Source organism: Thalassophryne amazonica, chromosome 23, assembly GCF_902500255.1.
Source record: "Thalassophryne amazonica chromosome 23, fThaAma1.1, whole genome shotgun sequence".
Taxonomy (NCBI): domain Eukaryota; kingdom Metazoa; phylum Chordata; class Actinopteri; order Batrachoidiformes; family Batrachoididae; genus Thalassophryne; species Thalassophryne amazonica.
Window position 1 is genome coordinate 33,092,476 of NC_047125.1, and position 26,637 is coordinate 33,119,112.

General features: G+C 42.8%; 1 protein-coding gene across 6 annotated transcripts in view; it reads left to right on the forward strand.

The window, feature by feature from the left end:
• clcn3 (chloride channel 3) overlaps positions 1–26,637 on the forward strand; it is a 45,867-nt gene that overhangs the window by 12,866 nt on the left and 6,364 nt on the right. For 4 of the 6 annotated variants that reach the window (XM_034164169.1, XM_034164172.1, XM_034164171.1 and 1 more), the window contains 9 exons: positions 18,392–18,552; positions 19,589–19,688; positions 20,056–20,243; positions 20,327–20,449; positions 24,360–24,566; positions 24,683–24,763; positions 24,874–25,126; positions 25,232–25,524; positions 25,606–25,792. In XM_034164169.1, the coding sequence (XP_034020060.1) occupies positions 18,392–18,552; positions 19,589–19,688; positions 20,056–20,243; positions 20,327–20,449; positions 24,360–24,566; positions 24,683–24,763; positions 24,874–25,126; positions 25,232–25,524; positions 25,606–25,792 (1,593 nt within the window). Of the gene's footprint in view, positions 1–12,643; positions 12,846–18,391; positions 18,553–19,588; positions 19,689–20,055; positions 20,244–20,326; positions 20,450–24,359; positions 24,567–24,682; positions 24,764–24,873; positions 25,127–25,231; positions 25,525–25,605; positions 25,793–26,637 lie in introns of those variants that run through there. The other 2 variants (XM_034164170.1, XM_034164174.1) reach the window with 2 other exon arrangements.

Consider the following 26,637-nt stretch of genomic DNA (forward strand, 5'->3'; position numbering starts at 1 on the left):
ATCTCCACCTTGAATGAGTCTGTCATTCTGACTGCGCATCTCACTGCTGTCACACTATTCTTGTACATGTCCTGCACTACCCTAACATACTTCTCTGCCACTCCAGACTTCCTCATACATTACCACAGCTCTTCTCTTGGCACCCTATCATAAGCTTTTTCTAAGTCCACAAACACACAATGTAACTCTTTCTGGCCTTCTCTGTACTTCTCCAACAGTATTCTCAGAGCAAACATTGCATCTGTAGTGTTCTTTCTCGGCATGAAACCATATTGCTGCTCACAGATCTTCACCTGTTTTCTAAGCCTAGCTTCTACTACTCTTTCCCATAACTTCATGCTGTGGCTGATCAGCTTTATGCCTGTGTAGTTACTGCAGCTCTGCACATCACCCTTGTTCTTGAAAATAGGAACCAGCACACTTCGTCTCCACTCCTCAGGCATCCTCTCACTTTCCAAGATTTTATTAAACAATCTGGTTAGAAACTCTACTGCTGTCTCTCCTAGACATTTCCATGCCTCCACTGGGATGTCATCTGGACCAACTGCCTTTCCACTCTTCATCCTCTTCAAAGCAGCCCTCACTTCTTCCTTACTAATCTCTTGTACTTCCTGATTTACTCTCACCACATCATCCAGCCTTTTCTCTCGCTCATTTTCTTTATTCATCAGCTCTTCAAAATATTCCCTCCACCTTCTCAGCACACACTCCTCACTTGTCAGCACATTACCATGTGCATCTTTTACCACTCTAACCTGCTGCACATCCTTTCCAGCTTTGTCCCTTTGTCTGGCCAATCGGTACAAGTCCTTTTCTCCTTCCTTACTATTCAACTTCTTGTACAGCTCGCAATATGCCTTTTCCTTCACTTTTGCCACTTCTCTTTTCACCTTACGCCGCATCTCCTTGTACTCCTGTCTACTTTCTTCATCTCTCCGACTATCCCAAAACGTTTTCACCAACCTCTTCCTCCTTATGCTTTCCTGGACCTTTTCATTCCACCACCAAGTCTCCTTGTCTTCCTTCCACTGTCCAGATGTCATACCCAGTACTGTCCTAGCTGTCTCCCTCACCACATCTGCAGTACTTTTCCAGTTGTCCAAAATTGCTTCCCCTCCAACCAGTGCTTCTCTCATTTGCTCGCTAAATTTCACACAACAGTCTTCCTTCTTCAGCTTCCACCATCTGATCCTTTGTTGAGCTCTCTCTCTTCTTCTTCTTCTTCTTCTTCTTCTTTGCCTCTAAAGTCATCCTACAAACAACCATCCTATGCTGTCTGATGACACTCTCTCCTGCCACCACCTTACAGTCTCTGATTTCTTTTAGCATGCGTCTCCTATAAAGAATGTAGTCCACCCGTGTGCACCTTCCCCCACTCTTATATCTCACCCTGTGCTCCTCCCTTTTCTTAAAGTAGGTGTTCACCACAGCCATTTCCATCCTTTTTGCAAAATCAACTACCATCTGTCCTTCACCATTCCTATCCTTGATACCATATCTACCCATTACTTCCTCATCACCTCTGAAAGGTGATGAGGACCAAAGACCCCACTCACCCAGCACACAAACTGTTCTCCCTACTACCATCAGGGAAGCGCTACCGCAGCATGCAGTGCCGCACAAGCAGACTGGGAAACAGCTTCTTTCCACAAGCCATCAGACTCATCAACACACTGAAGAACACTCCATGAACACTTCATTTCACCATGTCACTTGCACTTTACTCTTTGCACCTTACATACTGCATCTGCACTATTGCACTTAACCTGTATGTCCACTGATTGTACTTCTGCTGCTGTGTGATTTGTGTGTGTGTGTATTTATTGTACATGTCTATATCAGTATGTTAGTCTTTTTTACTGCACATTGGGCCTCATGTATCAACGTTGCGTACGGCGATATTTGAGCGTATATGGGGTGTACGCCAAAAAGGCTGCACTACTTGGCATTGATCAATGTGGTCGTTGGCGTACGCTGTGCTGAAAATATACACCAGGTCGAGGAGGTGGCGTAAATTATACACCAAAATGAACCAGCACTGGAATCCACATAAAAATGAAGATGATCAACATGATAAACAGTGCCATTATACAAATCAATGCATATGTTACATAAATAACACTTTCCTGATTATACTACATAATAATCAATACAAATCCCGCTGTTGCGGGATTGTTATGGAGCACGATCTGTGGTCACCAGCGCTGACTGCAAAGACAGAGCAGCGCTGAGCTAACTTCATGTGGTGTGATCGTTTTAGACAATGAAATTGATAATAACAACTGTAGTTTCGTCATTCCCTTAATTCGCCCGTGCTGCAACCAGGTTTTGTCGTCTCCATTCGGTTGTCACAATAAAATAAATACAGAAATACATTTAAAAAATAAAGAAATCTGACAGATTAGGCGTGTCTTATTAATTGAGCGAGCAAATATCGACGTCAAGAATTATTGACATGTGAAAAGAGAATACAGTGGTCCCTCGCTATAACACCGTTCACCTGTCGTGGCCTCGGAGTCTCGCGGAGTATTTAGTCCAATTTTGCGTGCCTTTTTTTTTTTTACAGTGTTCTGTGTTCTGCGTATCTGTTTATAAGAATCTTGCTGCCCAGAAGAGGAAAAGAGCGCCAACAACTACTCATAACTGTGTTTGTCACCCGGGAAACAAACACCTGCAGCAGCGAGATGTGAGTGGGAAAAGGCGCACAGCGTCAGGACACAGAGGCCCGATCTGTGACATACTGGTCAGTCACTATTAATAATTTCTTATGTGTCCGACCTCGTTCGTTGATCGTTAAAATTAATCGTTAGTTCTAAATGCCATCATAATTATTTATAGGAAAACGTTCTATTTTTATTTCTCAAACAAATGTTTGGCCTCAAACAGTTTGGTATTATTTTCCTACTAAGGTTTGAACTTTGAGAGTGTTTACACACGAGAGAAAAGTGAGAAAATGTTCATGCCTGATTGAGAAAGTGTATAAAGTGGTTTTACAGGGGTTTTACAGCTTTGAAACGTCTGTAATAATTGTAAAAAATAACGCTGACTACGTCGCGGTTTCGCGTATTACAGGCTATTTTTTTAGACGTAACTCCAGCGATTAATGAGGACCACTGTAACACTTTATATACTACAAAACAATTGATACGACAGCCGCTTTTGAACGCTCTATTGGCACGCGTCGTGATTGGTGGACGTTCTTTTTCATTGCCGTCTTCCTGGCTTCCATGTCGTAAAATGAGAGTGTGTCTGAAGCGGATGTCCCTGAATATTTATGGGCGTGTTTATTGGTGGTTGGCTCTCACTGCGGTATTGTATCACTTCCTGTTCCTGTTTTTCTGTATCTGTTAGCTGTTTAATCTGCGCAGTTAGATTGATCTAGTTATCTAGATTACGATTTGTTTCCCAGTGTAATCTTTACGTGCCTTAACTAAAGCACTCCTTCTGCTGAATCACCTCTAAATTATTTACACATTATTCACTTTGCGTGTTTTTAGGAATCCGCTAGCTTAGCGTAGCTACTAGCTCTTAGCCGATTTAGCATGGCGGCTTCTCCTGTCTCTCCCGCACTTTTCTGCTCTGGGTGTAAAATGTTTAGTTATTCCTCGGCCTCCTTTAGCAGTAACGGTACTTGTAATAAGTGTAGCTTATTCGTAGCTTTGGAGGCCAGGCTGGGCGAATTGGAGACTCGGCTCCGCACCGTGGAAAATTCTACAGCTAGCCAGGCCCCTGTAGTCGGTGCGGACCAAGGTAGCTTAGCCGCCGTTAGTTCCCCCCTGGCAGATCCCGAGCAGCCGGGAAAGCAGGCCCGACTTGTGGTGACTGTGAGGAGGAAGCGTAGCCCTAACGAGAAGCCCCGTGTACACGCCAACCCGTTCACATCTCTAACCGTTTTTCCCCACTCGACGACACACCCGCCGAGGATCAAACTCTGGTTATTGGCGACTCTGTTTTTGAGAAATGTGAGTTAGCGACACCAGCAACCATAGTCAATTGTCTTCCGGGGGCCAGAGCAGGCGACATTGAATGACACCCGGTTACGCCAATCGTGAGGAGTCACTAAAATTAACATTAAATCGTGTGTGTAATTTGCAAAAACAATGTCGGACTCTGTAGTTTCTCCTGGGCCCCTCCCCAATCTGACCGGGGAGTGACAGTGTTTAGCCGCATGTTCTCCTTGAATTGCTGGCTGTCTGAGTGGTGTCCAAAAAATGAGGTGGGCTTCATAGATAATTGGCAAAGCTTCTGGGGAAAACCTGGTCTTGTAGGAGAGACGGCACTCCATCCCACTTTGGATGGAGCAGCTCTCATTTCTAGAAATCTGGCCAATTTTCTTAAATCCTCCAAACCGTGACTATCCAGGGTTGGGGACCAGGAAGCAGAGTTGTAGTCTTACACACCTCTCTGCAGCTTCTCTCCCCCTGCCATCCCCTCATTACCCCATCCCCGTAGAGACGGTGCCTGCTCCCAGACTACCAATAACCAGCAAAATCTATTTAAGCATAAAAATTCAAAAGAAAAAATAATATAGCACCTTCAACTGCACCACAGACTTAAAACAGTTAAATGTGGTCTGTTAAACATTAGGTCTCTCTCTCTAAGTCCCTTGTTAGTAAATGATATAATAATTGATCAACATATTGATTTATTCTGCCTTACAGAAACCTGGTTACAGCAGGATGAATAGTTAGTTTAAATGAGTCAACACCCCCGAGTCACACTAACTGTCAGAATGCTCGTAGCACGGGCCGGGGCGGAGGATTAGCCAGCAATCTTCCATTCCAGCTTATAATTAATCAAAAACCCAGAACAGAGCTTTAATTCATTTGAAAGCTTGACTCTTAGTCTTGTCCATCCAAATTGGAAGTCCCAAAAACCAGTTTTATTTGTTATTATCTATCGTCCACCTGGTCGTTACTGTGAGTTTCTCTGTGAATTTTCAGACCTTTTGTCTGACTTAGTGCTTAGCTCAGATAAGATAATTATAGTGGGCGATTTTAACATCCACACAGATGCTGAGAATGACAGCCTCAGCACTGCATTTAATCTATTATTAGACTTTATTGGCTTTGCTCAAAAAGTAAATGAGTCCACCCACCACTTTAATCATATCTTAGATCTTGTTCTGACTTATGGTATGGAAATAGAAGACTTAACAGTATTCCCTGAAAACCCCCTTCTGTCTGATCATTTCTTAATAATAACATTTACATTTACTCTGATGGACTACCCAGCAGTGGGGAATAAGTTTCATTACACTAGAAGTCTTTCAGAAAGCGCTGTAACTAGGTTTAAGGATATGATTCCTTCTTTATGTTCTCTAATGCCATATACCAACACAGTGCAGAGTCGTACCTAAACTCTGTAAGGGAGCTAGAGTATCTCGTCAATATTTTACATCCTCATTGAGACAACTTTGGATGCTGTTAGCTCCTCTGAAAAGAGAGCTTTAAATCTAGAAGTGTCTGACTCTGTGGTATAACTCACAACTCGTAGCTTAAAGCAGATAACCCTGTAAGTTGGAGAGGAAATGGCGTCTCACTAATTTAGAAGATCTTCACTTAGCCTGGAAAAAGATCTGTTGCTCTATAAAAAAGCCCTCCGTAAAGCTAGGACCATCTTTCTACTCATCACTAATTGAAGAAAATAAGAACAACCCAGTTTCTTTTCAGCACTGTAGCCAGGCTGACAAAGAGTCAGAGCTCTATTGAGCTGGAGTATTCCATTAACTTTAACTAGTAATGACTTCAGACTTTCTTTGCTAACAAAATTTTAACTATTAGAGAAAAATTACTCATAACCATCCCAAAGACGTATCGTTATCTTTGGCTGCTTTCAGTGATGCCGGTATTTGGTTAGACTCTTTCTCTCCGATTGTTCTGTCTGAGTTATTTTCATTAGTTACTCCTCCAAGCCATCAACATGTTTATTAGACCCCATTCCTACCAGGCTGCTCAAGGAAGCCCCTACCAATTATTTAATGCTTCGATCTTAAATATGATCAATCTATCTTTGTTAGTTGGCTATGTACCACAGGCTTTTAAGGTGGCAGTAATTAAACCATTACTTAAAAAGCCATCACTGACCCAGCTATCTTAGCTAATTATAGGCCAATCTCCAACCTTCCTTTTCTCCTCACAAATTCTTGAAAGGTTAGTTTGTAAAACAGCTAACTGATCATCTGCAGAGGATATGGTCTATTTGAAGAGTTTCAGTCAGGTTTTAGAATTCATCATAGTACATGAACAGCATTAGTGAAGGTTACAAATGATCTTCTTATGGCCTCGGGACAGTGGACTCATCTCTGTGCTTGTTCTGTTAGACCTCAGTGCTGCTTTTGATACTGTTGCCCATAAAATTTTATTACAGAGATTAGAGCATGCCATAGGTATAAAGGCACTGCGCTGCGGTGGTTTGAATCATAGTTGTCTAATAGATTACAATTTGTTCATGTAAATGGGGGAATCTTCTTCACAGACTAAAGTTAACTATGGAGTTCCACAAGGTTCTGTGCTAGGACCAATTTATTCACTTTATACATGCTTCCCTTAGGCAGTATTATTAGACAGTAGTTGCTTAAATTTTCATTGTTACGCAGATGATCCCACAGCTTTACTCTATCCATGAAGCCAGAGGACACACACCAATTAGCTAAACTGCAGGATTGTCTTACAGACATAAAGACATGGATGACCTCTAATTTCCTGCTTTAAACTCGATAAAACTGAAGTTATTGACTTGGCCCCACAATCTTAGAAACATGGGGTCTAACCCGATCCTTACTCTGGATGGCAGTACCCTGACCTCTAGTAATACTGTGAGAAATCTTGGAGTCATTTTTGATCAGGATATGTCATTCAAAGCGCAGATTAACCAATATGTAGGACTGCTTTTTGCATTTACGCAATATCTCTAAATCAGAAAGGTCTTGTCTCAGAGTGATGCTGAAAAACTAATTCATGCATTTATTTCCTCTAGGCTGGACTATTGTAATTCATTATTATCAGGTTGTCCTAAAAGTTCCTAAAAGCCTTCAGTTAATTCAAATGCTGCAGCTAGAGTACTGACGGGGACTAGAAGGAGAGAGCATATCTCACCCATATTGGCCTCTCTCATTGGCTCCTGTTAATTATAGAATAGAATTTAAAATTCTTCTTCTTACGTATAAGGTTTTGAATAATCAGGTCCCATCTTATCTTAGGGACCTCGTAGTACCATATCACCCCAATAGAGCGCTTTTGCTCTCAGACTGCAGGCTACTTGTAGTTCCTAGGTTTGTAAGAGTAGAAAGGGAGGCAGAGCCTTCAGCTTTCAGGCTCCTCTCCTGTGGAACCAGCTCCCAATTCAGATCAGGGAGACAGACACCCTCTCTACTTTTAAGATTAGGCTTAAAACTTTCCTTTTGCTAAAGCTTATAGTTAGGGCTGGATCAGGTGACCCTGAACCATTCCTTAGTTATGCTGCTATAGACGTAGACTGCTGGGGGTTCCCATGATGCACTGTTTCTTTCTCTTTTTGCTCTGTATGCACCACTCTGCATTTAATCATTAGTGATCGATCTCTGCTCCCCTCCACAGCATGTCTTTTTCCTGGTTCTCTCCCTCAGCCCCAACCAGTCCCAGCAGAAGACTGCCCCTCCCTGAGCCTGGTTCTGCTGGAGGTTTCTTCCTGTTAAAAGGGAGTTTTTCCTTCCCACTGTAGCCAAGTGCTTGCTCACAGGGGGTCGTTTTGACCGTTGGGGTTTTACATAATTATTGTATGGCCTTGCCTTACAATATAAAGCGCCTTGGGGCAACTGTTTGTTGTGATTTGGCGCTATATAAAAAAATTGATTGATTGATTGATTTATTATAATTACGATCATTTCCACCCGCCGCATTTATCAAGATCACGTCAGGTGTACGCCAGAAATGGGCAGGTGCGCACTGCTTGATACATGTCACGGCGACTTTGGTGTATTTCAAGTTGTAAATGTACGCCACAAGTGCGCAACATTGATACATGAGGCCCATTGTGTGTGTGTGTGTTTATTGTCAATGTCTTATCTATATGTTTAGTTTAACTGCACATTGGAGACTGGTCAAACGCAACTTCAATCTTCTGTGCTAATCCTGTTACATAGATTTTTGACAATAAAGTACACTTTGACTTTGACCATTGAAGTCCGCTCCTATCACCACTCTTTCATGCTTGGGCACACTCTCCACCACCTCATCTAACACACTCCAGAAATCTTCTTTCTCCTTCATCTCACACCTACCTGTGGGGCATATGCACTGATGATATTCATCATCACCCCTTCAATTTCCAACTTCACACTCATCACCCTGTCAGAAGCTCATTTAATCTCCAACACACTTTTAACATACTCGTCCTTTAAAATGACCCCAACACCATTTCTCTTCCTGTCCTCACCATGGTACAATAACGTACCCACCACCGATGCTCCTGCTCTTACTTCCCTTCCACTTGGTCTCTTGCACACACAATATGTCTACCTTTCTCCTCTCCATCATATCAGCCAGCTCTCTCCCTTTACCAGTCATACTACCAACATTCAAAGTCCCCACTCTCATTTCTACCCTTCTAGTTTTCTTCTTCTCCCGCTGTTTGTGGAAACGTTCTCCTCCTCTTCTTCGTCGTCTTTGCCCAGCAGTAGCCCAATTTCCACCGGCACCCTGTTGGGTAACGGCACCGGTGGCGGACGTTGTTAACCCGGGCCGCGACTGATCCGGTATGGAAATTCGATTCTTAGTCTGCATAGTTGGTTGGCTTGTTTTACGCCGCATGCCCTTCCTGACGCAACCCTCCTCATTTATCCGGGCTTGGGACTGGCACTCAGAATGTACTGGCTGCACACCCCATATGGCTGAGTTCTATACTCTGCAAAATATGGTACTGATTTTAAAGAAAGACTTTGTGTGACTGATACACACCTTGTATGTGCACATAATAATGCACTGTAAGTGTGTGCTAGTTAGAATCAGGTTTAGAGTTAAAGTTTAATTTTGCTGAAGTCCACGGTGAAGATGTGAGGGATGGATGCTGACCCTGCATCCTAGGGCACTGTATAGGGGCATTTACATGAGCATATTTACATTTTTATTTTACATGGTGTCGATTTTTTTTTTTTTTTTTTTTTTTTAATGATTCTTCAGTTTATGGGTTCTTTAATAGATATCAACATATAGTACCTAGTTTGAGGTTTCCATTTGATAGCATATAGATTATGTATTTTGTCTTCCTATAGTAAGCTAGCAGGGTTTACTTTAGATAGATACCTAACATATTACATCATAGCTTCTGTTTCTATAATAAAATAACCATATTTCTAGCTTAGCCTACTAGCTATAATTTAATTTTACTACTAGTCTACAGACTAAGTATACGTATATGTACTACAATCTTCTCCTGTATTAATAGTCACGTTTTAGAAGCTAACTCTTATAATATTATATAGTAACCATATTTCTTGTATATGTTGTTTATTACCCTTATTATGTAAAGACCACTCGTATACATGGTATCTGTTTTCTTATGATATATTATTATGATATTTTCTTGAGCCACTTGGGTGTGTAGGGAGAGTTCCCATGGGATAAAAAAGCTTTTCAACCTACCATTCCTGGTTCTCAAGACCAGGCACCTAAGTGACTCTACTGTATTCTACTCTTACTTTTTTTTTTAGATATTTTTAGATATACCTTAGTATACACTAGTAGAGTTCTACCTTAGAATTGAGATATATTATAGAAGACATACCTTACTGAATTTTCATGCCTTTGCTTCACGACACATCATGACCTGTGTCATGATGTGTCATGCTGGAGAGTAAACTCGTCTTTAACTGATGCAGACAGGATGCCAGAGGGGCACCGGTGCGTGCTGTTGCGCACAGAGAATTTTGAAATGTTCAAAACAATCTTTCATGCACAAATGTCATGCTATGTGGTGCGATCTAATCTCCAACATGACGTGCAGCTCATCAAGTAGAGTAAAGAAACAGTGAACAGTGCGAGGGGTGATGTCAGCGGATCATATTAGAGTGCAGCTCATCTGAAGGATTATAACAAGATATTAAATCTGTTATAAACATACTTTAACAGCTGCACACAAGAAGGAAAGAACACACAACTGTTTTATAATTACCTTTTTAGATGGCTTGAAATGCTTTCTGCAGCTTGTTAGGCGTGCGCAAACGGTTCCAGCTGCAGCCTCCTCTGCGATTCAAGATGTGATTAGAGCTGTTTTCAACTGCCAATTTGCAGAAAAAAATGATTAATCTGCCACAAAATAATTATTTTATATATGCAGCGTCCAGCGCAGAGCGCGTTCTTTGTGCTACTGCAGCTGGTAGAACAAAGAACGGCATCCAGCTGCGGGTGGGATTGTCACGACACAGGTCGTGCTGTTGCGTGAAGCAAAGGCATGCTCATGTAAATGGACCTTATGACTTCCTGCCAATGACTGTATGCTCATCTCAATAGCGCACTTCACCCCTCTGAGTCTGGTCTGCTTGAGGTTTCTTCCTCAGCATCATCAGCAGGGTTCTAGCTAGGACTATTTTAGTGCCAGGCAAATTATGTGATTGTGAAGCGTAGCTAGCATAGCTATCGTGGCTCATGGCTGGGGGTCCAGGGGCCCGCATAAAGGTCATGATTGATCAGAAGGGGGAGGGGCTGGAGCCCCTCAAAGCTGTAGGGTTTCTACCTCTAAAATGTACCTGTATAAGGCTGTATACTTGTTACACAAGTCTGACTTTGTATCTCCTCTCTTTCTTTTGTGCCCATAATTTGACAGCTTCACTGTATGGAATTTGGGATCAAAGTGAGATGCATGCTTCTGTTTCTTTTTGGTCTTAGCTGCTGCATTAGTTGGGAATGTGATGCCGTGTTGGATGATTGCGATGAACACAGCTGAACATCCCCACACATCTCCTCGTTCTCCTCCTCTCTTCTTTTATATTTGGTGTTTCCCCCACCAAAGTAGTCCTCAAATGTCCGTTGTGCCACAGAATTTAAAAGCCAAACAAACAAAGTCTTCCGTTATCTCTACGATATCAGTGAAAGTAGACAATAATTGTCAAAATGTGCCTTCTTGTGGTTTAACCTTTCACAAAATCATTATATAAGCTTAACATGACTCTATTTTGTGAGGAACCTGTGTCGTATCGGGGAAGGCTAGTGGCTACGCTATCCCATAATTTCACATAGATGTTCTAAACACTTTCTGACGCTACACAGATTCATCATGTGATGGCCTTGGATGTGTAAGAGATCAGTTTTTAGGGGAATCCCAGAAGGAATTTCCCCATATGTCATCATGAAGACATTTTTACAATAATGCTTTCGCAATCAGCGGCTGATCTGATACATTTTTTGGACAGTGTGTGATGGGCAGCACAGCCAGTTTGAACCTGATAGCCGTGTGTAAATTTGCAGTGCCGGGCAGCACTGCCCACCGTGGCTGGAACCCTGATCATCAGAGGGAGTTTTTCCTGACTGCTGTTGTTTGTGTGCTTGCTCTAGGGGTTGGTAAGGTTAGACCTTGATTGAAATTGCTGAAATGCACAAAACACCTGCAAACTTGAACAACATTCAGGATACATGTAACGACTTGTGGAAGTCTTGAGCAGCAGCAGAATTACAATATAGTCTAAGTGCAATTTTTTATTTTCCACCTTCACAAATTGCACAAATCCTTTTATTGTGGGCAGTCTAAGGCACACCTGTGCACTAATCATGGTGTTTAATCAGCATCTTGATATGGCACACCTGTGAGGTGGGATGGATTATCTCAGCAAAGGAGAAGTGCTCACTATCACAGATTTAGACTGGTTTATGAACAATATTTGAGGGAAATGGTGATATTGTGTATGTGGAAAAAGTTTTAGATCTTTGAGTTCATCTCATACAAAATGGGAGCAAAACCAAAAGTGTTGCATTTATATTTTTGTTGAGTGTATATCCTGGAAGCGTGTTTCACAGAGTATATTATGGATGACCTTGACCTTTGACCGATACAGTTTGGTCTGACCAGGAGTTGATGGCTGTAAATCTGTTGGTAGGATGTTTTTAATTTAAACATTATTAGGTTGTTGTGGTCCTTGGTGAGGGTGGCACTCTAATGAGTGCCCTCCTAGTTACAGCCGTAGATGTAGAAGGAGTGAAAAGTCCTCCTGTCTGGGTGTATGGCTGTCTGTCCCTGGGTCTGCTCATAGCCTTTAACATGTTACCGTGACTAACCTGACTTGGGATCCATGAGAATAAGCAGAGATGTGAGTCAGCGCTCTGCTCAGTGCCACTCTACTTTTATCCACAAACAGAAGGAGCTACAGTACGTGACTGACATGTTCTCTTCTTTTGCACCTGTCAGCTGGCTGTGCAGCCTGGTTAACCAATCCTAACTCCTGCCTCTCCTCATTACTTTGACCCCCCCCACACACACACACTTGCTAAGAAATGGCGCATTCCATTTCTGAGCTCCTCCACCCCCAAAGCAACATGGTCTGTCCCGTGCAGGCAGGGAGGGCTCACTGATCTCCCCCAGCAACTGAGCAGGCCGTGTGCGATCCTCTGTCCATGCATGTGATGACATCATCATCAGCAGTCAGCTGCTGCAGTGGGGGGGGGGCTCTCACACGCAGACTCTCTCTGCACGTCTTCCCCTGGTAAACATGGCAGCTGCAGTACACTTTAACACAGTGCGTCGTGAGCTTAGCCTAGCCTAGTCTCCACTCGCCATCTCAGGTGTCAGCATGGAGGAGGAGAACGCATCTGCTGACCCTTATTTACCCTATGATGGGGGAGGGGACACGATCCCTCTGCAGGATATCCCTAGAAGAGGTACGCTAACACCCTTTTTCCTTCCTTGCAGATCTGATGATGGACCGCGCTCTTCCTCTCGATCAGTGAGTCCCTGTCTTCACGCTCGGCTTAAAGCAAACGCTGCCTCGGCTGCTGATCGGCACCGCAGAGCCGGAGCCGAGCAGCAGCCATATGGCTCCTGTCAGCACTGAGAGAGCAGCACAGGTGTTACGTGACCATTTACCTCACTGTGGATGATTAACTGGCAGCATGCGTGTCCACCAGAGGCAGCTGATACGAGTCTGCTGGTTGGATGACTGCACCTCAAAGCAGCATCATGAGCATCCATTTTAATTTCTCCTGAAGCTGCAACACGTCCTCATGCAACTTTCTGCATGTACACGCTCTGTGTGTTTGAAGACACCTGTTGGCCAGTTCCACAATGTCTCAGTCCCGCTTAGGTTGTGACAGTGAAGACAGTTGCACCAAATTAACAGTTAAATGAATTTCAATGTCGTCAGCTCGTTAGTTTCTTACAGTGAGTGAACAGAGACAAACAGGTTTTTTTTTCTCTGCCTGCAGGTGCATGTTTCATGTCCCAGTCATCCGTTCAGTGTGTTCTCTGACATGTGGTGAGGACTCAAATAATGACTTTGCTTTTCTCACGTGCAGCACACAACAGGAGATTGTGTCAAGTGTGTTCTAACCCACTGGAAACACGCCGTTTGTGTGGATCATACAGGAGGAACAACAAGGTCCGCTGGAGAAGCTGCTGCTTTTGAATGCTGTTATCTGTCCAGTTAGACAGTTTTGTTGTGTAAACGGTTCTTCTTCTTCACCCTCTCGGGTGTTTGTGTTCTTCTCACTGTCAGTCCTGAGGACAGTGACCTGCACTGTTTACTCTTAGCTCACTCTATTTTATTATTTATTTATTTTACAGACTAGCTGATGTCTGGTCCAAATCAGCTGGAGCAGACGTTTGCGTCCTTACAAGCAGCTCTTCCGGTTCTTGTCCAGGGCTGTTGTGAGTGATTTTGTTGTCACCTGGCTGTCATCAGTTGGCTGCTGGGCTCAGCAGGCTGTGGGGAGATTGTTGAGGTCAGTTGCTGATGATAATCACGTTGGCTTGGCAGACTAACCGCAGACTAACCCACCTGACCCGGTGTTTCCCAACCAGCTGCCTGTAAACCGCTCTGATCGGATTTGCTCAGCTGTGGTACAGAGGAATGAAGAGTGGGACTGACTGAAGTCACTCCTCAAACTCGGCTTACGTCTGTTAGTGTAAGATTCCTCCAAGTGACGGTGATCATCGTGACAGTCGTTTTCACAGTTGCATCATGGGAAATGTTGTAGACGCGGTACCGGCAGTCAGCCTTCAGCCCCGAAATGAGCTGAACACAGTCACTGTGTGATTGTTATAATCTGCAATGGAAAGAAACTGGAGCCTTATTTTCTGGGTGTCTTTTGTTGGCGTGTCAGTGCAGGTTGCTGAACCGTTGGACCGCGGCACTGGCAGCGTGTTCGGCTGCAGTCACCTTCAGTTTCTTTCCTCCGACAACTCAACTGTTTTCTTCCTGGAAGCTGAAAATGTTTCCAGATGTGCTGCTTATCTTTGGTCTGTTTGTTTATGTACTTTGTAGTTGTCATTGCTATAAATTCTGTCCCAAGCTGGACTCAGTTGTGCGACATTTCTTGAGCACTTTGACGTCACGCCTGTGTTTGTATGAATTATTGGCACGCCTATATTTTAGGTACAGGATTTAAAATATCTCCAGAAATAAGTGTGAGGGAACTGATTTTGTATATTCACAATATTTAATAAAATGTGAACAACAAAATGCTTTCATACAATAAATAAAAAATACAAAAAATAAAAAACGTACAAGCATAAAACATCTGTGTGGCACACTCTGAGGAAATTGTAGAAAATCATTACTTTTACAGACTGTTTTCTTTAGACAAGTCAGGGGGTGGCTACATCGACAAAAACCTAGTGACCATACATGAAGGAGAATAGTGAGGGAAGCCATCGAGACACCCAGACAACACTGAAGGAGCTATAGGACCCTGTTCTCCAACCAGGATAAAGCATGGTGCTAATACCTTAGCGCTGCCTGACGCGGTTGTTGTTTTCATGCCCAGTGCCCACATTCTGGAAGTCGTAACACTACTTGCATTCATGTGGGTGTAAACCTGAGGTGTGTTTAGATGCAGCAAGAGCGCTTTTAATCATTTGGCACAGGAAGTAGTTGGCATGAGAGATCACCAAAAGCCTGGTAGAAGTCAGGCGCGGCATTTGTTGTATTTAAAGAGCACACTTGTCAGAAAGCCTCATATGGTGGATCCATTCCTATACTCGCACATCGTAGGACCACAACACTGGAGGGGAACAAAGATTAGCCGTTAGCTAACAGTAACTATGTCAAAGAATACCTCTGTATCAAACTGCTGTCTCCTGTCTTTGGTCTCTGTGGAGTCCAGATGTAGGAATGATGCTATCATTGTCGCCACCAGGTGATGAAGCTAACGCACTCATTTTTTCTTTTTTTACTAGTCAGATCAAAGCTGCACTTTGCCATTTTGTCCCTCCGTCTCACTGAGTTTTACACCAACAGCTTTAGACATATTCCTCATCTGCCTTGTCACTGTGTCTATGAAGCGGAGTGATAACGGGCTAATATGGTGTGTTTTAAAAGGCTCTTCCTGTCAGTCTTTGGAGAAAGGTCTTGTCCTTTAGTTATGTCTCCCTTGTGGGTGATAAAGAGCTTTATGGGTCCACATAGAGAGGCTGGTGGTTTGGCACAATGAGTCGTCTGTTTTCAACAGGTTTGAAAATATATTTATTAATTGCTGCTTCTCTTTTTAGGTAATGATATTACTAATTCAGTCCACCATCTGTCCTTGTGTTCATCTCTGAGCTTTTGCTTCAAATCTTTACTCCTCCCAGGGTTCTTCTTGTACCTGTATGAGTTTTCCTCCATGCTCACTAGGCCCAAAGGGCCACAATCTGACAGTCAGAATTTCAAATTTCCATCTGCATTTGGGTAATTCTTCAGTAATGGAATTGAATCAGAGTAAATTTTTAACTGTAAGATAAAATATGGCCAGATTTTGCTGCTATTGTAGTTCCGTTACTGTAGATTAGCTCAGTTATCACAGAGAATGGAAAGAGGGTCAAATCTGCCACTTGGTACTTCTCCAATCTTTCTCATTGCATCAGCCTGTTTTTTTTTTTTTAACCTTCCAAACTAGGCCTCAAACTAATGGAGGCAGAATTTGTGATTTCTGTCTACTTGAAAAAACTGTTTAAATCAGAATTACTTGCAGTAATTGTGAATCCTGCCACAATGATAGAGATGTTTCCAGAAACTAATGCACATAAAACATCATTATCCTTTTATTTAAAGAGGTGCTACACACACTTACAAAGATCTGCTTTGGTAACATGTTGAAAAGCAGATGTACTGTCCTTCAGAAAGTTTTAATTTCTAATATCTCACCTTGTTCTGTACGTGGTTAGCTTGCCGTGCTAATGGGGTTGAGAAATGATGCGGGTGTGTTGATTTTAATTTGATCTTTTTCGTGCCCCTGGAGGATTTTTATTTTTTTTTTAAATGTGGTAAGAAAGTGACCTTTGAAAATTATTAACTAAGGTTTGTTTGTTCATCACGAGGAAACAACCTGAAATGTTTGCTGTTTTAAAAAAAAAAAAAAAAAAAAATACAGCATTTTCTGAATTTTATTGGTGTCCAAGAAAGAACTCATTGTATTCATTGTACACACTGTATTGTGGATCGATCCAGGGGGGGAGTCCAGGTTATTTAATAAAAAAATCTAATTGTGTTGCCTCTCTAGTTGATATCTGTGGTTAATTTTGTGCATGTTTTTGGTGAAGTCACAGGCTGTTATGGCACATGCTGTACTTTTCTTGTGTATTTAACGGGGCCTTTGCTGGGCGTCTCAGTGTCGTCTTTGTGACACAGTGTGTCCTTTGTATCATCACATTCCACACATTTGCCTTGTCAGTAGTAGGAGGCTTCTGACAGCTTTCAGTGTCAGATGATTCCAGCGATTTCACAGATTACATATGGTGATGGTTTGTCAGGTTATAGACGTGGCCCGCTAACACCCCACGGATTACAGCGCTATAAATGTGGAAGTCTTGCGTTTGATCACAGTTTTTATTACATGGCGAGCCAGTTAAGTATAAATGATATAAATCCTGACAGCAGAAACCTGTTTGTTATAGTGCACGTATGTGTTTTGGTGTGTCTTCACTAAATGATTTGTGTGTTAAAATCGAACAGATCACATCTAATTGGAGACATAACTCAAAACATCTTAAACCTACAGTGTTTTGGATTTGGTGTCATAATCACTGGTTATGATTTTTGTTTCCCTTCGTGTTTTTGCTTCTTCAGCGACGGGGATTCACGCTCCCTTATCTTCCTTCTTGTGATGAACAATATGTATGATATTACATTTCAGAAAAATGAGGGTTCTCAAGTGTGTTAGCTTGCACTAGCAACCAGAGTTGTCAAAAAAATCAGTACTGTGATACTAATCAATACTAAAATTTACTATGGGATTACATACACAGTATCGGTACCAACAGCACCATCTATGCAACATGGATGCATGTAGTAACATATTATTTCTTGGGATTTTATTATTATTATTTACAAAATGATAATAATAAAGTTTTTGCTCGACCTGTATGAAATATACTGCAATTTTTATTTATTTTGTTTTTTCTTATTATTTTTTACTGTGTTTTTGTTTTCCAGTCCAAAATGATCTACAGTATTACTGAGTATTTTCCTGGGTATCTGTATCTAGTTTGAAGTTCTACTAGCAACCAGTAGACATTGTACAGTATGAGGGGAAGCGGCCACCGAGTCCTGCTCTTTTTTTTTTTTCGTCACTCTTCCGGCCGTGCTGCAGAACGTGTGAGGCTGAGTAAGTACGTCCCTTTTGGGATAGTGTATCAACATGGCTGCCTCCGTGAGGACCCCCCCCCCCCCCCCATGTAAATATGAAGGCCTCATTCTAATTGATTTTTTTGTTGCAGGTAAACACTAATGGACGGATGGTTTTGAATGCTCTGTTCCATTCTAGCTAATAAAATGACTAAATTCTATGCTGTCCCTTTGAGGTGTGACAGACAACATTTCTGTAGTTTCTGTTGATTTTATGATTACAACAGAAAGCTGAGGTTATCAGTTAAAGTATCAAATATAACACTGACTGTTCATGTGATCTGGATCAGAGCGATGACAACCTGTCAACATGGATGACGCACTTTATATTAAAACAGGAGAGCAGAGATGAGATATACTTTATTGATCTCACAGTGGAGAAATTACAAGACAAATGGAGGTTTCCTTGGTGATGTTTCTGACACTGACTCTGGCCACGCTGTGAAATGTGTCATCTTGGACATTTCTAACATGTTGCACTTGACCTGGTTTCTGGTCATTTTCTTTGCTGGTTAGATGGTAAACGATACACTTGCTCTGTGAAGTTTATTGCATTAAAAATAAAATACAACATATGTTACCGTGTTGTCTGTTCGTCCTCCTCAGGGTCTAACTACGCCATGTCTAACGGGGGCGGGGCAGCCAGCAGCTCCACCCACCTGCTGGACTTTCTAGAAGAGCCCATCCCTGGTGTGGGGACCTACGACGACTTCCACACCATTGACTGGGTCCGCGAAAAGTGCAAGGATCGTGAGAGACACCGTAAGGTGAGGACACCGACAGAGGCTACGTTAAGTCTAGGTCTGATTCTCAAGCGTCAGAGTCCAAAAATCATGAAAGGACTCGAATAAATGGACACATTAAAGGCTCCTGGGACTTTACTATGTTGACACAATTTTACAGGCTGATTTCCAGATGTGTTCCAGTGCAATTCCAACCCAGTTCCTGGATGTTATACCTTTGAGAATGTTAATGTTATTTGTGTACTTTGTTAAATGGCGCTTTTATGATTTCACTGTTTGCTTTTCTGGAAACAGCAATCAGAAGGGCTTTTGAAGCAGCAGCGTTTATTGTGGCAGCATGGTTAATCGGTGTCATGCTACCAGTATTATGGCCCAATTGTCACCATCGACCAATTGGCACACTTTCTGAAGCGCAGAGAGTAATGTGCATTTGGGGGGTGTGTCTAAGTCCATTTTGCTATTTACACAGTCTGAGCGTAGGGTGCAAAGGGGTTGGGTTTCATTGCAGAATTCATCATGGGCGTGTTTTGGGTGTAACATAAAATAAACCAATCCCTTTGTCATCTCTTGTTCCATTTAAGACACAAATGTGCCAGGTGCTAGTACATCGTTATAAACAATTCTGTGGACAAAACACGAGCAGTAAACGTCCACCACAGCTCCCTGAGGTGAAGAATTGACTGAAATGTAACTGCAACACCTCCTCCTCCAAACAACTGATACTTTTATTTTAAATGAATCAAGAACTACCTTGATAATCGACTCATCAAATATTGAATTGAATATCTTTAGGTGCTGAACAAAACAAGACATTTGAAGAAAATATTGTCCTAGAAAATATTGACAGATTTTGTTTTTCTCTATTTTCTCACATTTTAAGAACCTTAACGATTAATCAGTTTTAAAAGAAATTGTTACTTGCAGTCCTTGTGGGCGACGGGCCTGTATTAAATCAAATCAATTTTATTTATATAGCGCCAAATCACAACCAACAGTTGCCCCAAGGCGTATGTAATTTAATATTTGTCATGTTGTGTAACTTTGTGATTTCTGTGTTCAGATTAACAGTAAGAAAAAGGAGTCAGCATGGGAGTTTACCAAGAGCCTGTACGATGCCTGGTCCGGGTGGCTGGTGGTGACGCTTACGGGCTTGGCTTCAGGTAAAACACACACACACACACACACACAGCGGTTTTGTGACGAGCCTGTCAAGTTGCTGATGACCCCTTGTTGCTAATTGCAGCATCATGGGGAGCCACAAGAGGCCACTGTTGTTGGTTTTAATGAGAAATAAAACAATGAAAGGTTAATATTTATTTATTTATTTATTTACAAGTCTGTTCTAATTATCTTATTGCTAATAGACGAGGCTGTGAAGGTCATTTCTGAAATAACTGACTTGAGCAACTGAGATTTAAAAAGTCATGCACAGTGACCTCTTGAGACAGATCTGTGTGCCAGCATCTGATGCCGACCGTGGTATCAGCCCGTGCGTTATCCTGGTGTTTGTCTCTTCCTGTGCCTCAGGTGCGTTGGCTGGCCTGATTGACATTGCTGCTGATTGGATGAATGACTTGAAAGAGGGCGTGTGTCTGAGCGCCATGTGGTTCAACCACGAGCAGTGCTGCTGGACGTCCAATGAGACCACTTTCGCAGAGAGGGACAAGTGTCCTCAGTGGAAAAGCTGGGCAGAGCTAATCCTGGGGCAGGCCGAGGTAGGCTCATGGACTTTCACACTAGTCGAAGCATAAACACCGTCATCAAGAATTTTGTGTGATTTTTCTCCCTTCACCCTCAGGGCCCAGGCTCCTACATCATGAACTACTTCATGTACATCTACTGGGCGCTGTTCTTCGCCTTCCTGGCTATCTGCCTGGTCAAAGTGTTTGCTCCATATGCCTGTGGCTCAGGAATTCCTGAGGTGAGAAGGATGATTTTATGATAAGTTCAACTTGTACACATGGAAGTTGCTCAGTGGAGGATTGTGAAAGTTCTCCACCTCAGGAATCCTACAAAAAAAAATAAAACCATTTAGACTTCCTAAAAGATTTCTATAAGAATTCCTGCAGGGAAAAACTGCTATGCAAGCCCTAGAGGAATTCCTATAGGAATCTTAGGGATTTCTCTAAGAAAGAAAAAAAAAAAAGTAAGTCTGAGATTTGTAAAGGATTCAACATCCTGTAGGATTTATGTAGGAAGGAATTTGCACAGGAAAAAGACCCCAATGTTATGGGATTCCTAAGGGATAGGATTCCTATAGGATTCTTGCTAGAAATCATCCGAAAGCAGTTCTTATAAGCATATGATTCCTACAGGAAAATTATGGGGGGAAGAATCCTAAGCGTTAAGGGTTTTTTGTTTGTTTGTTTTCTTTATTGCCACGTGCAAAATAAGAATAGGCAGTTATACCACACAATGCAATTCTTACTCTGTTCATTCTCCCTAGAAAATTTGAGAAAGTTCACATCAGATTATTCACACGTTACACATTATTAGACTAAAGAATGTATTATATACACTATTTAAAGGATGTATAATTTGCTAAAGGGGAAAAGAAATCCTACAGGATTCCTATATGAATTCCTATTTCTGTAGGATTTGTAAAGGAAAAGAGGTGTTGTACTATCCTCTCCCTTGCTCCCTCAAGGTTGTTAGGTCTGACACTAGAGGGGATAAAAAATCCTATACGATTCCTATAGGAATTAGTATAGGAAAAAATTCCTATAGGTAAAAGGATAAGATTTCCAAGGGGCTTTCTGGGTACAGTCATCTTGGAGATACATTGATGTTCACGTAGAAGCAATGGTTTTCTTTTCAAAAGACAAAGTTGTGTTTTGTTTTTTTTTTTTTTTTTTTTTGAAGAGGTTTTTGACAGAATTACTGACAGCTCACTGATTTCTGGTTCTCCTTTTTTAACATGCTGTCGATTTGCTTCGTGTGTCACAAACTGAGAGCAGCACTTGAGACTTTAAATCGTTAAAGACGAGCGTAGCCGTCTGTGAAAGTGGTTTCATTACGCATCGCTTCCGTAAGCAACTCGGCACGTTGTAATGTTTATTGATTTCACTTTAAGTGTCTGAGAATTGATGACTCGTTGAGCAGCAGGGAGATGAGATGGGTCTGGATGTGCTGTGAAAAGACATTTGAAGGTGATGCACCGCAGACCTTTGAAGGACTGTTTTTGTTGCTGTGGGAACAGGCAAGCTTGCCTGGTTTTGAGGGTTTGTGTTGTCTCAGCTGGAAGCACACTGCCCTGATTGTCTGCCCAGAGTACAAAAATCAGCAAAATGTGTGGAGAATCCATGAAGGGCCACAGGAAGTCCTCTTTTTTTTGTGGCGCAAGTTTTAATTCATCCGTCCCTCAAAGCTCTCGATTTACCGATCGATCTACGTTCCGATCCTCACCTATGGTCATGAGATTTGGCTCATGACCGAAAGAACGAGATTGCGAGTACAAGCGGCCGAGATGAGTTTCCTCCGCAGGGTGGCTGGGCGCTCCCTTAGAGATAGGGTGAGGAGCTCGGTCACTCGGGAGGAGCTCGGAGTTGAGCCGCTGCTCCTCCACGTCGAAAGGAGTCAGTTGAGGTGGCTCGGGCATCTTTTCCGGATGCCCCCTGGATGCCTCGCTGGAGAGGTGTTCCGGGCACGTCCCATTGGGAGGAGGCCCCGGGGCTGGAGGGACTACATCTCTCGGCTGGCTTGGGAACGCCTTGGGGTTCCCCCGGAGGAGCTGGGGGAGGTGTGTGTGGATCGGGAGGTCTGGGCGGCTTTGCTTGAGCTGCTGCCCCCGCGACCCGACTCTGGATAAAGCGGAAGAAAATGGATGGATGAAAGTTTTAATTCACTATAGTTTATTATCATTATGTCTTTAGGTTGGGTTTTTTTTCCTACATTTTATCACGTCTCTAAAGTACAGAGCACATACCTCAGTTAGGATAGCCGTATCTACAACCCCAATTCCAGTGAAGTTGGGACATTGTGTGAAATGTAAATAAAAACAGAATACAATGATTTGTAAATCCTCTTCAACCTATATTAAATTGAATACACCACAAAGACAAGATATTTAATGCTCAAACTGATAAGCTTTATTGTTTTTGTGCAAATATTTGCTCATTTTGAAATGGATGCCTGCAACACGTTTCAAAAAAGTTGGGACAAAAGACTGGGGAAGTTGATCAATGCTCACAGAACACCTGTTTGGAACATTCCACAGATGAACAGGTTAAATGGAAACAGTTGAGTGTCATGATTGGATATAAAAGGCTCAGCCATTCACAAGCAAAGATGGGGCAAGGATCACCAATTTGTGAACAACTGCATGAAAAAAATAGTCCAACAGTTTAAGAACAATGTTTCTCAACATTCAGTTGCAAGGAATTTAGGGATTCCATCATCTACAGTCCATAATATAATCAGAAGACTCAGAGAATCTGGAGAACTTTCTACGCGTAAGCGGCAAGGCTGAAAACCATCATTGAATGCCCGTGACCTTTGGTCCCTCAGGCGGCACTGCATTAAAAACTGACATCATTGTGTAAAGGATCTTACTGCGTGGGCTCAGGAACCCTTCAGAAAACCATTGTCAGTTAACGCAGTTCGTCGCTACATCTACAAGTGCAAGTTAAAACTCTACCATGCAAAGTGAAAGCCAAACATCAACAACATCCAGAAATGCCGCCACCTTCTCTGGACCCGAGCTGATTTGAAATGGACAGACGCAAAGTGGAAAAGTGTGCTGTGGTCTGATGAGTCCACATTTCAAATTGCTTTTGGAAATCATGGACGTCATGTCCTCAGGACAAAAGAGGAAAAAGACCACCCAGATTGTTACCAGCACAAAGTTCAAAAGCCAGCATCTGTGATGGTATGGGGGGGGGGGGTGTTAGTGCCCATGGCATGGGCAACTTACACATCTGTGATGGCACCATCAATGCTGAAAGGTACATCCAGGTTTTGGAGCAACACATGCTGCCATCCAAGCAACGTCTTTTTCAGGGACGTCCCTGCTTATTTCAGCAAGACAATGCCAAGCCACATTCTGCACGTGTTACAACAGCGTGGCTTCATAGTAAAAGAGTGCGGGTACTAGACTGGCCTGCCCGCAGTCCAGACCTGTCACCCATTGATAATATGTGGCGCATTATGAAGCACAAAATACGACAACGGAGACCCCGGACTGTTGAACAAATGAAGTCGTACATCAAGAAAGAATGGAAAAGAATTCCACCTACAAAACTTCAACAATTAGTGTCCTCACGTCCCAAACGCTTATTGAATGTTGTTAGAAGGAAAGGTGATGTAACACAGTGGGAAACATACCACTGTCCCAGCTTTTTAGAAACGTGTTGCAGGCATCCATTTCAAAATGAGCAAATATTTGCACAAAAACAATGTTTATCAGTTTGAACATTAAATATCTTGTCTTTGTGGTGTATTCAGTTGAATATAGGTTGAAGAGGATTTGAAAATCATTGTATTCTGTTTTTATTTATATTTTACACAACAACCCAACTTCATTGGAATTGGGGTTGTAGACTTGGGTTCGATTCCCGGTGGCGGTCACACTACCATTTTGTGTCATTCATTGTCCCAGTCTGCCCAACTGTAAGTGGGTGGACTGTGATGGTCTGGTGTCCCATCCAGGGAGAGTCATAGATTCTCAGGGATAAGCACCAACCCAACCTCGGGGCCTGTTTAGGACTTGCTTCTTCTCCTTCTTCTGACGTATAACTGATGTTTGACTTGGAATGACACTCTCATATGTTCCTCAATACCTGCAGCTCAAAATGATGTTAATCTCATTCTTCTTCTTTCTCCTCTTCAACCAGATCAAGACCATCCTCAGTGGGTTTATCATCCGGGGCTATCTGGGCAAATGGACCCTTTTGATCAAAACCATCACTCTGGTTTTGGCTGTGGCATCTGGCCTCAGCCTGGGCAAGGAGGGCCCTCTGGTCCACGTGGCCTGCTGCTGTGGGAATATCTTTTCCTACCTCTTCCCCAAATACAGCAAGAACGAGGCAAAGAAACGAGAGGTGAGAGAGTGAAGGTTCAGGTTCTGGAGCCTCTCTCGAGGTTTGGAAGTATCTTTACACTGTTAAAAGGGCCAAACATTCCAAACAGTTGAGGTGTGTTGGTTTTATCCTCTCAGGTTCTCTCTGCTGCGTCAGCGGCCGGGGTGTCTGTGGCTTTTGGAGCTCCAATAGGAGGAGTACTTTTCAGTTTGGAGGAGGTGCCGTAAATCTTACAACCATGAACTGACTGGAACGTAACTTAAAATAAATATTGTTGTGGTAAATGACAAGACTGGGTTTTTCAGGAAATTCTCATCTACTCCTCCAGGTGAGCTACTACTTTCCCCTGAAGACACTGTGGCGTTCCTTTTTCGCCGCCCTGGTGGCGGCCTTTGTGCTGCGCTCCATTAACCCCTTTGGGAACAGCCGCCTGGTGCTGTTCTACGTGGAGTACCATACGCCGTGGTACCTCTTTGAACTCATCCCATTTATCCTATTGGGAGTTTTCGGGGGACTCTGGGGCGCCTTCTTCATTCGAACCAACATCGCATGGTGCCGGCGGCGCAAGTCCACTCGCTTCGGTAAGTACTTTGACTTAATTTTGGGTTAAGGTTCGACTGTTCCTATTTTCACTTGCAAAAGTGAGAAGTTTCTCTCACACTTGTTTTGGTTGTTACTCCACTTAGGCAAGTACCCGGTGTTGGAGGTGATCTTGGTGGCAGCCATCACCGCGGTAGTTGCATTCCCTAACCCATACACTCGCCAGAACACCAGTGAGCTGATAAAGGAACTGTTTACGGACTGCGGCCCGCTGGAGTCGTCTCAGCTCTGCCAGTACCGTAGCCAAATGAACGGCAGTCGAGCCTTCAGTGACAGTCCCAACCGGCCAGCGGGGCCCGGCGTCTATGCCGCCATGTGGCAGCTCTGCCTGGCACTTATCTTTAAAATAATCATGACCATATTCACCTTTGGACTGAAGGTGATTTCATTTCTGGTGTTGGTTTTCTTTAGTCTTCACTCTGTGCTTTTACCAAACATTAAACCAGCTCCGTGTCCTCAGGTACCATCAGGCTTGTTCATCCCCAGCATGGCGATCGGGGCGATCGCAGGTCGCATAGTTGGCATTGCTATGGAGCAGCTGGCTTATTACCACCATGACTGGTTCCTGTTCAAAGAGTGGTGTGAGGTCGGGGCCGACTGCATCACGCCTGGACTCTACGCCATGGTGGGGGCTGCAGCATGTCTGGGTGAGGCCGAAAATCCTGCAGTTGGTTTTGCGTGTTTGCTGAGAACCACGCTGTGTATGTTCTGGTTGTATAAATGGGTTTTACGTGTTTTGTTACATTTTAAAATTAATAGCTTCAACGTAGAGCAGCTTTGTTATGACTTGGCGCTGTATAAATGAAATAAATTGAACGGAATTGAATTTGTTTTTGACTTGTACATAAAAATACTTTTTTTCATTGGCTATATAAGTATAGTTAAATGTATTTACTTGTTTTTAATAATGTTTAATATTTTCTCTAAATTTGAACAAGTGTTTATTTCTTACATATTTGGCCCATATATGAGCATCTGCAGTCATGTTACTCCTGTGCCGATGGAGAATCTAACATTACTTTTCATCTTATTGGCTTGTTAAACTATTTTGTGTGTGTTGTTTTGTTTTAAAGAGCCTGGCTGAGATGAGTCTTCAGTGTATTTTTTTTTTTTTGCCGATGTGAAGAATTTTATTCCACCATATAAACAATGCAGAAAACCACTTTACCTGTTGGAAATGGTGTTGTGTATTTTTTCCAGCAGAGGGCGCTTTGACTTCATTGTTTTCAATGCTGTCAAGCATGGCTGGGACCCCATCACCCCTCAGTTACATTAGCTACAAGAGACAGAAACAAAGCAGCCAGCTGCCATTCATTTGAGTGGGTGCTTTACAATGACAACAGATAAGTGGTCGCTATGCCGCCACCTAGGCAGGTCCAAAATAGGTAAGACGTCTATTTTGTGCAAATTTTGCGTTGACTGCGGAGCCAGCATGACATATGTTGGTTGGGTGTTGGTTATACTTAAAGAAATTTATAATGAAAGTTATGTT